The 14,337-nt window shown below is 41.1% G+C and overlaps 1 protein-coding gene across 1 annotated transcript in view; it reads left to right on the plus strand.

Annotated features, from left to right (window-relative positions):
- FOXP2 (forkhead box P2) overlaps window positions 1–3,211 on the plus strand; it is a 254,422-nt gene extending 251,211 nt beyond the window's left edge. The window contains exon 18 of the mRNA XM_087723631.1: window positions 233–3,211. Within this exon, the coding sequence (XP_087579757.1) occupies window positions 233–377 (145 nt within the window). The 3' untranslated portion in view covers window positions 378–3,211. The remainder of the gene's footprint in view (window positions 1–232) is intronic.
- The last annotated feature ends 11,126 nt before the right edge of the window (window positions 3,212–14,337 follow it).

The raw sequence follows: 14,337 nt of genomic DNA on the forward strand, positions 1-14,337 counted from the left end.
TGTAAATCCGATAAGAATTCTGACTGCTATCTTGAAAAGTCTATGAGTAGGCCAAGAAGTTTATAAAGAATGATATGGATGAATGGTCATGTTAAAGGGAAGTTAGTTACAAATTATTTAGTTGGAATCCTATTTTTTTAATGTTTTTATTGTGATAGAAGAAAAAGAAAATTGCTGTCTACTGACAAACATACTAAATAAGTAAAATTCTGACCTACTGTCTTCTCCTTAGACACTCAATCCATGTCAAAGAAGAGCCAGTGACTGCTGAGGATGAAGACTGTCCAATGTCTCTAGTGACAACAGCGAATCACAGTCCAGAATTGGAAGATGATAGAGAAATCGAAGAAGAGCCTTTATCTGAAGATCTGGAATGAACAGAGACTTGGGAAACCTCAAAATGAAGGGACATAACACTGACCTTCCCAACTACTCCATAACCATGAATATTTGACAGATTTTTACTGTGACTATTTATTAAGCATGGATAAAGGAGAAACAATCCTAAAGGAACTCATTAAGCCAGCCCTTTGGGAATCCAATTACAAGCAGGCAAATAGCTTGTGGTTTTCTTTGGTTTTTTTTTTCCTTTCTTTTTTAAAGATAAACTGATTTTCTTGAAAAACAAAACTGTTTATATATAACGGCTTGCCCATTTAAAAAAATGTGGCTAACAAGGGTTCATGACATGACTGAATATGAGGATACATGTTCTATAGAAAGCAAATGGGCCTCATATACTGCCAAAAATAGTGTTAGTTTCATAATGTGAAAATTCCAGCATACAGTAGTTGTAATAATGTTAGAAACAATTGCTGGTCAAGTTCAACTTGTTGCTATTGTTTTTAATTTGCACAGGAGTAGTATCAGAAATTAGTATCACTGCTTGTATCTAGCTGAATTTTAAACTGCAGAACATTAGGTTTTGTTTTTTTTCATGTTGGTGCCACCAACTGTAAATGACATAAGTTAGTTCTAACAAACCACAGTAATTAGACTGTTGCGACCATCTAAAAATCTAAGCTTCCAGTCTGTGCTGTTAGTGTTAAGATGTAAAGTGCAATCCTAAGCTAACATTGTCTGTGCAAGCACCATAGAAACATTTGCATATCTGCATATATCTTACAACTGTACTCTTTACCTCCTTGTGATAAAGCTTTGTCTACCTGCAAACACAGTCAAAGGCTACAGCTGCAAACCAAAGGCTACTCTAACAATGGCCAATAGCTCAATGACAGAAGCAGCCACAGGCTTTGGTCAGCCTTCTGTAACTTTAATTAGTACAAAGGAACTTTTCCATGAACTACCTGCTGTTTTCTGAAGACCTCTGGGATCTTTTCATTTAGCCCTAGACCAAGAAATAAATATGGGGGGGAAAAGTCACATTTTGTCAGAGTGTAATCTTCTGAGGCCAAAAGTCAACCTCAATGCAGTGAAGATTTGTTTTTATTTTAAAACAGAGGTGAGAATGAAGTTTGTGCAGAAGTTAACAATAGAAAGCAACCAACATGGGATCACTGACCAAAATGATGTACTTGATGCAAATGCAGATTGTGTAGTGTTATGTAAAATATGTTTTTTTTAATTATGTTTCCTCTCCATTCAGACTGGTTTCCCCCGTCCCCACTCCCCATTCCCTGTGATGAATACATGTTGTTGGAAGAAGTCTTGTATGGTCTTAAACTTCGTTGTGTGCTACTTTTTATAGTCTTAAGTTATAAATGACAAAAAAGTAGGAACCAAACAAAAAAAAGGTCTAGTAAAGCCAAAAATTAATTTCATATTGATTTAAAGTAATCTAGGTGAGTTTTTACAATGAAAGCAAAGATTATAGCAATTGTAGTCCATGGTATTTATTTTCAGTCAAACCAAAGTTACATAAAATTCTGCCTCTGTTAATACGGGATACTAACACTAACAATACACTCCCTTTGGAAGACTTGCACAGGCCAAATTGTTGGAATGCTGTTTTTCCTTCTCCTGTTTTTCTCCCCTTTTTCCTCCTCCTCCCCCCTTCCCCTCCCCCTCTATCCCTCCAAACCCCAAATTACAATGGTACAATAATGGTGTATTTGACACTAGTATAGTCTAATGTTCGCTTATATCCTACAAACTTTACATGTTGCTTTTCATGTGCTGTGCCAAGTCTTGATAATACTTCCCCTTCCCCCCAACCAAGGGACCTCATAACCTGATTATGGTTATTGCTTTACAAACCATTTTTTTCCACAGAAGGTGGCTGCTAGAGCTTAACATAAGTACCAGTTCCATGTGATGGGCCTGGGTCTTGCAAACTAAGCTCATTGTATTTTTTGCTGAAATCAGCAAATAGACTTAAAGAGAAACACAGTCATCTATCACGCCAAATAAAAGGACAAAATGGCTTTCGAAAGGGTTTTCCCACTTGCCCAAAAGACTTTTTGAAAGCTTCTACCTCTGCAAAAGAAAAAAACAAACAAAAAGAAATTAGAACAATTATGGCAGATTGCATGAATTGTGAGATCATCACAGTAACTGCTATTTTTCATTACATTTGTCTTTGGGTCATGATAACAAAAGTTTTAAAGTAGTGACATCAAAAGAAAGCTTAACATGTGAATGAGGGTTTTCCCCATGTCATCTGGGATCCCTGATATGTGGATGACTGAAAGGAACTGATATTTCTTTCAATTGCATGTTCAAAGACTTTGATGGACTGGAAGTTACAGTGATAATTGGACCATCAAGAAGGTGGCCTAAGACTACAATGCTAAAGTATGCATACCTCAGTTACAAACCTTTTTGAAAGGAAGTCTCAGCCACAGAATGCATATACCTGTAGAGTTTTGCATGGGTTTTATATAAATACAGTTTAAAGGAAAAAATAGCTGCTTGCACATTATACCAGAAAAACCTCCAAAACTGCAATTGCTTTGAAAAATAGACTTTAGGTTTTTTGGAGTTTTCTGAGATGCTTGGTCTGTATTTTGATAATTGTGCATATTATGTAAAAATGTTGGTGGACCCATAAATGACCAGACTTTTTCTAAGAAAAATGTTGCTTTAATGCATTTCATGAATTTTTACTCTGATATCATTGCTTGCTAGTAATAGCAAACCTGCTTTTCTGCATCTGCTTTGCGTAGCTATTGTAAGGCTTTGAACTAATGTATGTATTTATTGCTTGAACTTCTGTGCATACCTTATAAAGCATAATGTCTGACAATTTAAATGGCTCATGTATTCTTGCTTCTAACATAAACTGATAATGAGGACTATGATCTTTTGTATACAGCAGATTTTAACTGTAGCACAACATCTGTTTATGTATTGGTGGAATATACCTGTTTTATTTATCTTTTTTGAGGTAAACTAATTTTTGATACTTTTCATTACTGTGTACTGTGTTCATATCTTGAATTCTCTGACGTTAGAAGTCATGGTTGAGAATTGTAACAGCTGTTGTTCATTCTGTATTCATGGCTCTCACTGCTGAATAAAATAAAGGACCAAATTTAGGATTTGAAAGAAAACTGTCTACCTCTAACACCAGGGAGTTACCAGATTTTATTTTACATAGTTTTAGTCTACAAAGACAAATTGCTTAAACCTAATGGACTTAAAGCTTATGTTCTATATTGTTGAATTCATGACAGTTGTACTGTTTCAAAATCAATTAAAATGTCATTTGAATATTATAAGCATTAGGTAGTGCTAACTGAGTTTTCTTTTGATGACTCAGATATGAGAAAATGATCATCAGCATTCTGTGTTTACAGTTCTTTAATTTCAGAAAATGTGATTTGGGTTGGTTTTTTTTTTTTTTTTTTTTTGTAATGAAGGAATTAAAGCCTACCCAGCTAGGAGTACAGCAAATAATGTTTATTTTTGAGGAAAAAAAGATGAAGGATTTGACTGTCCTGATCAAATTTCAAGGTACCATGATTTGTTTCTCTCAGATTCCTCAAATTGGACATTCATTTTGGATATTCTCCTTCAGAATTTAGCTAATGCATTCCAATACTGGGTTACATTTTTAAAGATTACAGTAATTACTGCTTATAAAACCTTTCCTTGTTATTTCAAAAGTGCAAATCACAATGAATTTTGTCCATAAATCAGGCATATTTAACAAAAAAGATGTACATTTTACTATAGCATTAATGTATACAGTGTTTTCACTGCTTCTGGATGTAAAAACTGTAAATGAAGCCCTTTCATTCACTTGCTAAAATTTCTGGTGTATAAATAAAAAGTCTTAATTCTTTTTGACCCATTTATAACCCACAAGATTTTAATTCTTTTCTCAGAAGTCCTGCTTTCACCCTACAAGCTCAGTTCCTGTACGTTTATGTAGGAATCATATGTTTGGCAGCGTGGTTATGATGAACTTTGAAGGTGCCTCAAGGACTGTAAAGGGAAGATTAAAGGACAGGTTGGCAGAACCTATCACCTGCTTTACTAAATACTACATGAAGCTGTTCAAACACTCATTTATTTATGCTTATCTACCTATATTTATAATGAACACATGTTCTAGTCTAAATTATCTAACAACAAAAGAATAGAGTTGTGAATCCGGTCAAACAAATAGAAATGGGGACAATAGTATTAGGTGCTCTAAAACTTACATGTAGTTATTGTGATTAATTTGATAGTTTTATACTCCATGATTTGTCCAATCACTTTCATGTGCCAAGTGAACTACGTCCTTTCAAGTCCTGAATAATTTCTCATTTGATTAATTGGCATTTACTTCTATGTCTGGAAAGACACAGAAAAAAACTCACCCTATCCCCTTACTCCTCATCATGTGTATTGTTTAGAGCAAGTACATCCTTACACATATTTTTCTTACCCTGTCTTGTAAACTCTTTTTTCTTACCATGTCTTGTAAACTCTTATCATATTTTTTCTGAGCACCAACATATATTTAATAAATAGTTGATTTAGCAGTCTCTCATTATGCTCTTGCCATCTTGTTAATTCTTCCTCCAATGCTGCATCTTCTTTCATGGTGTGATCACCAAAATTATACAAAATGTAGTTAAGTATGTTAAAGGCACTATAACACTGACAGGTTTATTAATTAATTTCTTGCTAGGTCCCAACATAAAATTTCTTTCTCAGCTGCTCTTTACCATGTAAAATAAAAACTATTAATTGCATGCACTAGCCAGTCCTAATATGTAGTGCTTTCTGTGCTATTAATCTGTTAGGGAAGGGATAACTTTTCAAGCTAAAAGTCAGTCAATTTGTCAATTCAATTTGTCAATTTAATGGGTTTATATGCCGCCCAATCCCGGGGGGTGGGGACTCAGGGCTGCTTACAAGTACGAATAAAATAAAATAACATACAGGGGAAGAACATAATACAAACATTTTAAAAACACAACATACATCCGGATTAATTGGGGGTTGACCTGGTTTGAGTCAGCAACCCCAGGCCTGCCGGAACAGCCAGGTTTTGGTGGCTTTTTGGAAGGCTGCAAGGGTGGGGAGGGTCCGGATCTCTGTTGGTAACTCATTCCACAGAGCCGGAGCAGCAACAGAAAAGGCTCTCCCCCGAGTGGTCGCCAGCGGCATTGTCCAGCAGACGGCACCCGGAGGAGGCCTAACCTGTGAGTTCTTATCGGATGTTGGGAGGTGTGTAGCAGGAGACGGTCTCTCAGATATCCAGGTCCAGTGCCATGTAGGGCTTTAAAGGTAATCACCAGCACTTTGTAGCGCGTGCGGAGACTAATAGGGAGCCAGTGCAGCTCGCGGAGGATAGGTGTAACATGGGTGTACCGAGGTACCCCTGATATCGCTCGCGCGGCTGCATTCTGGACCAGCTGCAGTCTCCGAACACTCTTCAAGGGCAGCCCCATGTAGAGTGCATTGCAGTAGTCGAGCCTTGAGGTGACAAGGGCATGAGTGACCATTTGAAGTGCCTCCCGGTCCAGATAGGGTCGCAACTGGTGCACCAGGCGAACCTGGGCAAAGGCCCCCCTCGTCACAGCCGACAGATGATGTTCTAAAGTCAGCTGCGGATCCAGGAGGACACCCAAATTGCGAGCCCTCTCTGAGGGGTGTAGACTTTAACCCCCCAGGCTAATAGATGGAAAATCTGGGTTATCCTTGGGAGGAAACATCAAAAGCCACTCCGTCTTGTCTGGATTGAGTGCCAACTTGTTCACTCCCATCCAGACCCTAACAGCCTCCAGACACTGGCACATCACTTCCATTGCTTCACTGAGTTGGCACGAGGCGGACAGATACAGTTGGGTATCGTCCGCGTATTGGTGGTACTTGATCCCGTGCCGGCGAATGATCTCACCCAGTGGCTTCATGTAGATGTTAAATAGGAGGGGGGACAGAACCGAACCTTGCGGCACCCCATATTTGAGGGGCCTCGGGGTCGACCTGTGCCCACCAACCAACACCGACTGCGACCTGTCAGAGAGGTAAGAGGAGAACCACCGTAAAACGGTGCCTCCCACTCCCACCTCCCCCAGTCTTTGCAGAAGGATACCATGGTCGATGGTATCAAAGGCTGCTGAGAGGTCAAGAAGCACCAGGATAGAGGACAATCCTCTATCCCGGGCCCGCCAGAGATCATCGGTCAGCGCGATGAGTCTTGAGTGTTGCACAGTTCCAACTGTAAGAAAAGTATAAAACATAAAGAACAATATATAATCATTAACAGCACATAAAAGTAGTTAGTCTGAACCTTGGGTCATTTGATCTATCCCTGAACTTATTCTTTTTCAGCAGGATGAGATTATAAGGTCCTCCTTGGGTGATCAGGAAGATAACTTTCTAGTTAGTTCAACTACTATTCTTGGACAGTGAGGATGGAACTCAGGAATTGTACATAATGGACCTGCATTCCCAGGGAGAGTTGAGTTAAAGTTGTCTGTATCATGTAACCAAGTACCATATCTGCAGAAACCATCTTGTCCACAGTATTTCATAATGTTTGATGGCTCTTCCAAAGTTACTGCACTCTATAAATATTTATTAATGGGGACCTTTATGGTTAGAGTTGCAGATGCAACCAACTCCTGACCACATCAATGATGATGTGAGAGGGAACTGTTTCCGCTAGAAGAGTACTTATATAATTCTCATATTTTGATACGGGATTGTATAATTCATTTTTCCTGTTTCCTTGCTTTTAAGAGGGGATATTTTGAGATATTTTAAGGTATTTTTTTACAGTTCATATACATCTAGTTTGTACCCTCTTTGTTCCTAGTTAGAAGAACCTTGGCAGAAATAAGGAAGTTAAAGCTCATACGTTTGATGGAATTTGGAATTGACCTTGCCTAGTAACAAGGTACAATCTTAGTAACATCTTCATTTGAATGAAAAACACAGAGGAGGAAGGAAATTCCATAATTCTGGGATTTTAGTTGCTGGTGTCTATTGCAATGCCAATCATAGCAAGTCATTTGTTAGATTTTGACGATGGCTGGAAATTTAGAAACTAATATGAATTATACTGCAGGAGTTGAAAGTCAATTCAATTTTCAGGCACATAGTTAATCCATCCTGGCACTGAATAGAAAACTGGGTCTTGGGACAGAATAATTGATCACTTCAAGAATTCCCCAGGAATTTTATCTCCACTACGAATGAGATTTCCTGGGATCAAGTGGAGTGATTTGTATCACCTGTATCTTTGACTTGTCTACTTCTTTGTGTAGAGTTCTATCTTTTCTATGGTTTTGGAACTGGAAAAAGAACTCCTCTATTCTATTATCTGCTATCATAAAAACATTGATTAGAGGAAGATCTTATTTTATAAGATGATTAAGATATCCAGATGTTGTACCAATTGTTCCTGAGACAAGCATTGGCAACTCAGCAAGTTAACTATAATATTCAATTATCTGTCTGTATTGTACTGACACAAACAGTAAATATCTCAACTGGTGTCAAAATGGTATCCTTATGTATATGACCTTTTTCTGAAGGTCTTTGATCTGGTCTACCTTGATTATTGACATAGACTTGGCATAATATTTCTTCCTTACTAGTAGCTATCGCCCACATATCCGATTGTATAGTACATTCCGAGTTAAATATATTTCATAACATTGGTTAGTTTTTAGGCAATGTCTGTTGGAGAAATTCACTGCATTACCCTGTCTTGGAAAAGGGCTCCTAACTTCAGTGACAGTGGCAGATTGGCCAGAGTGAGCCACCAATGCAATTATTAGACCATCTTGTTTAGAATTGGTGGAATATATCTCAATCTGGTCCTGGAGTGGCAGAAAGAACATTGGGTGCAATCCGGAATGGAAATAGGATCATGGTTCTGAGTCCACATTTAATGACTATAATTCCACATTTTTGTGTGCATATTAACGGTCAGTAACTGGCAAAACTCAGTGTCCTGTCCATTAGAATGTAGACATTCTTTTTAATGAATTTTAGAGATACAGTTCTGGTTTTCAACTCAACAACTTCATTTTTCTCCAATGCCTCTGGAAAAACTTCATTGTTTTTCCATATACTTCTGGTCTGGTCAGTGTGAATGATTGTTCTTCCAATCTCTTATCTTTGGCTGTCATTTGGCTTCATTACTCTGGCCTGTTCGAAGCATGTTGATAAGATCAGTCTATGTCCGCTAAAATTACACCACCACCCCACACGAAGAGAGTACATGGAGATAAAACTGAAATGTTGTTACCCATTATCTCCAACATTTTCACTTTTTTTGTTTTTCTATTCTCAGTGTTTAATACACAGTAAAAAGAAAAGCCATTGTTTCTTCATAGTATGCAGAATTACAAACTGGAGGAATTTCTTGACAAAATAAGAAAATTTAAGACGTTCCTTCTAGCGAAAAGTGCAGCAGTTTCTAACAATTCATTGCAAGATCAGATCCCAGATTCAATATATTAATATACATAATTGTACACTTGATAGTAATGAATTGGGCTTATAATTTACTTCTTTATACCTTCAATCTTCAAGTATATTTTTGGAGATCTTAATTTTTATTTATTTATATCCCTTTATTATTTTTACAAATAATTCATATAATATCAACACACTTTCCTCTATCAATTTTCTCCATAACAACAACCCTGTTAAATTTCCTAAATATCACCTTCAAATCTGGTCATTTCACTCATCACCTCTGAGTTCAAATCAGGAGTGAAATCCTTCTGGTTCGGCCTGGTTCGGCCAAACAGGTAGGGATGATTGTCGTTGGTTCTGTGAACTGGTAGTAAAAAAAAAAAAACCTTCTGAGGATTGTGCGGCGCAGCTGTGAGCCACCCAATCAGCAGAAGCTTTTTTTTTTACTTGTGTCCTTGTTTACTATTGGTCCCAATTGAACTAGGGTGATGATAGCAGAGGTTGATATGATAGTGGAAATGTTTTTGATAAGTTTTTTTTCTTTTTTTTCTCCATTGTTTAAAAAGATTATAACCACCTTCCTACTAAAAAGATTCATGACAATAAATTTATTCTTTGGATAAGGTGGAAATGACCCAAAGAGATACAGTAGACTTCAAGATGAACAAAAAGAGCTTAGGAATACAGTCAGTCTACTATGAGAATAAAATTTGTTATTTGGCAATGATGCTATGTATTGAATATATGATCATCAATTTTTCCTGCAGGAAGATGATCTTCGTGTTTGCAACACTTGCATGCACTTGGTCTTCTGGTTTCTGGCATGCATGCAGGTGTGAAGACCAGCAATGGGAAAAGCAGTGGGTGCACGTGCCAAAAGATCCTGAGAGGGTATCCCGACAGTCGCTTTCTAGGGGAGCAGAGCTGTTAGCCAGGCCGGGTAGGCCAGGGCTTCCTTCCCTCCACTCCTGAGTGGGCTTCTTGCATGGCCCCAGCCTCCAGCCCATGGCGCACAAGTGGTCCAGAGCACATGGCTGGATTGGGCGCCCCAGAAGAGTTGACCGGCCACCGTGCAGCCCCCTTGCTTCTACTTCCAAGGAAGCACAAATGCTTCCCAGCCAGCCCACTGTCCGTGGCGTTCCTCCTGTGCAGCCCCGCTACCCCAGAAGAGCAGCTGCGGCGGCAGTAGCAGCCACCACGGGAAGGGCAGGGACAACTGGCCAGCCACCGCAGCTGCTCCCACACCAACAAGCCAGGCCGTCAGTGGCGTCTCCATGCATGAGGAGCTGCGCTTTCCTCTGGCCTTCCTGGAGCAGCTTACCTCCCTGCTGGTGGCTCCTCTTGGCATCCTGGCCAGAAGCTGAAACATGAGAATTGTCATTGATGCTGGAGAAGAAGAAGCCGCTGGAGGGGAGGGCCAAAGGAGAGTGTAGCTCCTCATGCATGGAGATAGCAATAGCAATAGCAGTAGACTTATATACCGCTTCATAGGGCTTTCAGCCCTCTCTAAGCAGTTTACAGAGAGTCAGCATATTGCCCCCAACAATCTGGGTCCTCATTTTACCCACCTCGGAAGGATGGAAGGCTGAGTCAACCCTGAGCCGGTGAGATTTGAACCGCTGAACTGCTGATCTAGCAGTAGCCTGCAGTGCTGCATTTAACCACTGCGCCAGTAGCCTGCAGTAGCCTGCAGTGCTGCATTTAACCACTGCGCCACCTTGGCTCAAGGTGGCGCAATGCTGCCAAGGGCTGCATTGCAGCTGCCGCTGCTGCTGCTGCTACTCTTCTGGAGAGGGGCTGTGCTGGAGCTGAGTAAGCAGTCAGCATGGGAGGAATGTCTGCCTGATGCCAGGGTAAGAGGCGCACCAGCCGGGAACCAGAGCAAATCTACCAGCCAAGACAGGTGAGCTGGGGCTTCCCTCCTTCCCTGCCTGAGCAGGCTTCTTGCACAGATCTAGTCCTCCAGCCCACAGCAATGATGCTGATCTGCGATCTGGAGCACCTGGCCAGCTCGGGCACATGGGGCAGCAGAGCAGCATTTGCCGGCTGGGTGGCTGGCTGCTCCGCCTGCTGCTCCTTCCTCACCCCCACCACTGCCCCCCCTCAGCACTGGTGGCTGTCATGCTGCCACATCCGGCCAGGATGCTTGAAATAGCCAGCAGAAGGAGAAGCCGCTGGCAGGGAGGTGAGCTGCCCCAGGAGTGCTGGAGAAGAGTGCAGCTCCTCACACATGGAGATGCACTGGCCGTAAAGCAGTCATGCTAAGCAGTGTGCCATCTGGGAAGCTGTTGTGCTCCCTTGGAAGAAGTAGTGGGAGGGGGGTTGTGCTGGCTTGTTCTGAGGCCAGGAAGGGCTTGTGCGCCTTTGCTGCATTTTGGCCGAGCCCACTTGCTCACTTGAGGATGGTCCGTCCGCTGGTGCACACACTACTGACCCTGCCACAGCTGGCTAGGGGATCATGAGTGGAGAAGGAGGAACAAGGTCACCCAAAGGGAAGCCTCTGTTGTGGTTCATGCTTGTTCCTCAGTCAGCCCAGATTTCCAAAAAGAAGGAAGAAAAGGAGTAGCGGAGAGCCCCAAGGAGAGCTTGCCAGCTTGGCTCAGCCTTGGCTTTCCTGACCTCCAGAGTGGACATGTGTGGTTCAGTGAGGCCAGCCTCCTTTTCCTACTGCCTTGAGCTTCTTAAAGCCGCAGCTGGGCACTGCGGGCCCATCCCCCTTTTCATCATTCCCTCCTCCTGGATCCCATTCACATGCCCACCAGCCCTCATGTTAGCAAGGCCAGCATCAGTTGCAGCCAGGTTGGGCCAATGTCTTGGTGTGGAGAGCAGGTTGCACATCTTCCCAAGCAACCAAGGCACGCTCAGCACCAACAATGGCCAGAAGAAGTTCCAGCAAGAGTGAGGCCCTGGAGAATCAGCCCCGGCCACTTGTCCATCCTCCGCCATCACCCTTACCTTCTCAGGCTAGGCGAGGAATGAGGAGGAGGGCAGGAGGAAGCCAGTGATGGGACAGGGAGCCACAACAGAGGGTTCAAAGAGCCACAAGTGGCTCCGAAGTTATGAGTTGCTGACACCAAGTATAGATGTTTAAACAGTATACATCTCTTATAGATTTTTAAATGTAAAAAAAAAGCCATTCATGTAATCTCAAATCCAAGAATGTGTCTTTCTGAAACTCTTTCTTGAGACATGAAGATGGAAGATCTCAAATCATTAAGCTATGTAGATAAATTTCCAGCATACAATGGAGCTTATTTTTTAGGAAAGTACATACTGTATAGTGTAGAATGAACTTTTACCTTCATAATTTATATAGGACACTTTGGCAAAGTGATTTACATGGTGCACATACAGAGCAGGAAATAGCTAAATCGAGACTTGACTCAACAAGGCAACCTTTCTCAGCCGTAATTGAGAAATATGGACATGTTCACGCTAGTGTCATCATTGAAGCAATAGAATTGCATTCAAAAACTCTTCATGGAATTATGCTTAAAGGGAAATAAATTGAATGGAAGCAGCCAAAGCCATAACCACAAAACTGAAACAAAGGGATTGGGGATTCTTCATTCCTCGGATTGCTTTTGCAAATTGATGTCCAGCAAGGACCATCAAGTGATTGCTTCCCTTTCTTCTTCTCTAACTGTTTTAGTCATAATACAACATTTGCAACCCAGGATAAGTAGTTCAGGGTGGGCCAGCAGTTTGGTATGCTTTTTATTTGACTTCCATCTGCTAATAGCAACCCTCTTATCTCATAAGTGAGCTCAGGCTCCATTTGTTCCAATTTGCCTTCCCCTATGGTCAGACAAGCAGGAGGCACTACTGGTTGCCTTGTTGTCACATCTCACAATAGGAATAATACCCTGTACCTCTATTCAAATAGAATTTTGCTCCATTCTTTTCCAAAGATATGAACCAATGGTTCTTGGCTGCCTAGCAGAAAAACATTCAGAGATCCTAATAGAAATGCTGGAACAAGTGAATGCCAATTTGTCTACTGCAGTGCTTATCAACTTGACAACTTTAGGATGATATGGATTTCTACTTCCAGACTTCCCCCATCCAGCAGGCTGCCTGCTGTACACTATTGTATGCTGCCCAAATTAATTCTCCATGACATGGTTAGCCATATAAATGTGATTACTACAATAAATAAAATAAATCATGAATCCCCACATTTTAAAGCTGCTGAGGTTGAGAAACACTGTTCTAGAGGAAAGATTATCTATTTATTTATCTATCATCTATCTATACACACAGACAAGTGCATACACACACACAGAGAAATAGTAGCTCTGCTGTCAGTATCACAACAGTGGATATTATGTATTAGTAGACAGGGAAAACAATCTAATTCTCCTTTATTGTAAATCTTGCAATAACACAATTTTGCAAGTCTGAAAGTATAAATCTTCCACCCTTTCTTTTTTTAATGAGCCAATGCCTCTTTCAAATAGTCCATTCCCTGGACTCTCAACATATCTTTCCTTGACATGTTCCAAGCTTCTAAGCCTTGCCCAATTTTTGTTGTATCACTGATTTAGCCAATAGGGGAGCCAGTTGGTGAGCAGGAAACACCTCTGAAAGACAACATCAGATATACAATGGCCAATACAATCAGAATCCTTGCACCAATCTAGTGCTCACCTCCTCATTTTCTTGTATTTCCTCCCACAGTCTTAACTGATCTGCTTGCAGAAAATAAGACTGGACTTTGCTGATTCTTGAATATTTAAACATTAAAAAAAATTGGGTTATAATTGCTATTTGAGGGGTTCCTTGGTGCTCTCTGAGCTTGCTTATTTTTTTGAAGATGTTTCATTACCCTAACTAGATAACATCATCAATGCTAGTAAGGAGAGTTGTTTGCTATGGTTCACCGACAAATGCATGCCCAACAAATGCGCGCCGACAAAACCGCCACAACAAAACAGCGACGTTGAAAGTGCACCCACTAAAGCGCGTCGACAAATGCGCGTCGACAAGTGTGCCATCGAAAACAATGCAAAAACAACAGTAACAACGTTAACAACCCTAACCCTTACCCTAACCCTAAACCTAACTCTAACCCTAATCCTAACCTAAAAACCCTAATCGCGCTTCTGTGGGCGCGGTTTTGTCAGCATGGTTTAGTGGGCGCGCTTTCAACTTTGCCGTTTTGTCGCAGCGGTTTTGTCAGCACGCATTTGTTGGGTGCGCATTTGTCGGGTCACGGTTTGCTATCAGTTTTTATTTTGGTATCTTGCCTGTGTGGGTGGGGGAAGTCTTAGAGATTCTTTGGTTGGGCTGTTTACTGATGGCTCTTGGGCAGTTTCTTCATTGTGGTGTTGCTTACTTGATTGTTGATCTGAAGTTAACCTTGGAGTTGATCTATGCTGATTTGGGTGCTGATCAGAGGTGGGTTGCTGCAGGTACAGCCCCGTATTGCCGGCAGTGGCCGGGAGCAGCTGAGAGCGTACCAGTACAGTGGCTTGTTTGTCCCACCCACGCTCTATAGCTGCT

This window comes from Thamnophis sirtalis, unplaced genomic scaffold, assembly GCF_051295495.1.
Source record: "Thamnophis sirtalis isolate CommonGarterSnake01/CBP01778 unplaced genomic scaffold, rThaSir2_p1.2 scaffold_9, whole genome shotgun sequence".
Classification (NCBI taxonomy): domain Eukaryota; kingdom Metazoa; phylum Chordata; class Lepidosauria; order Squamata; family Natricidae; genus Thamnophis; species Thamnophis sirtalis.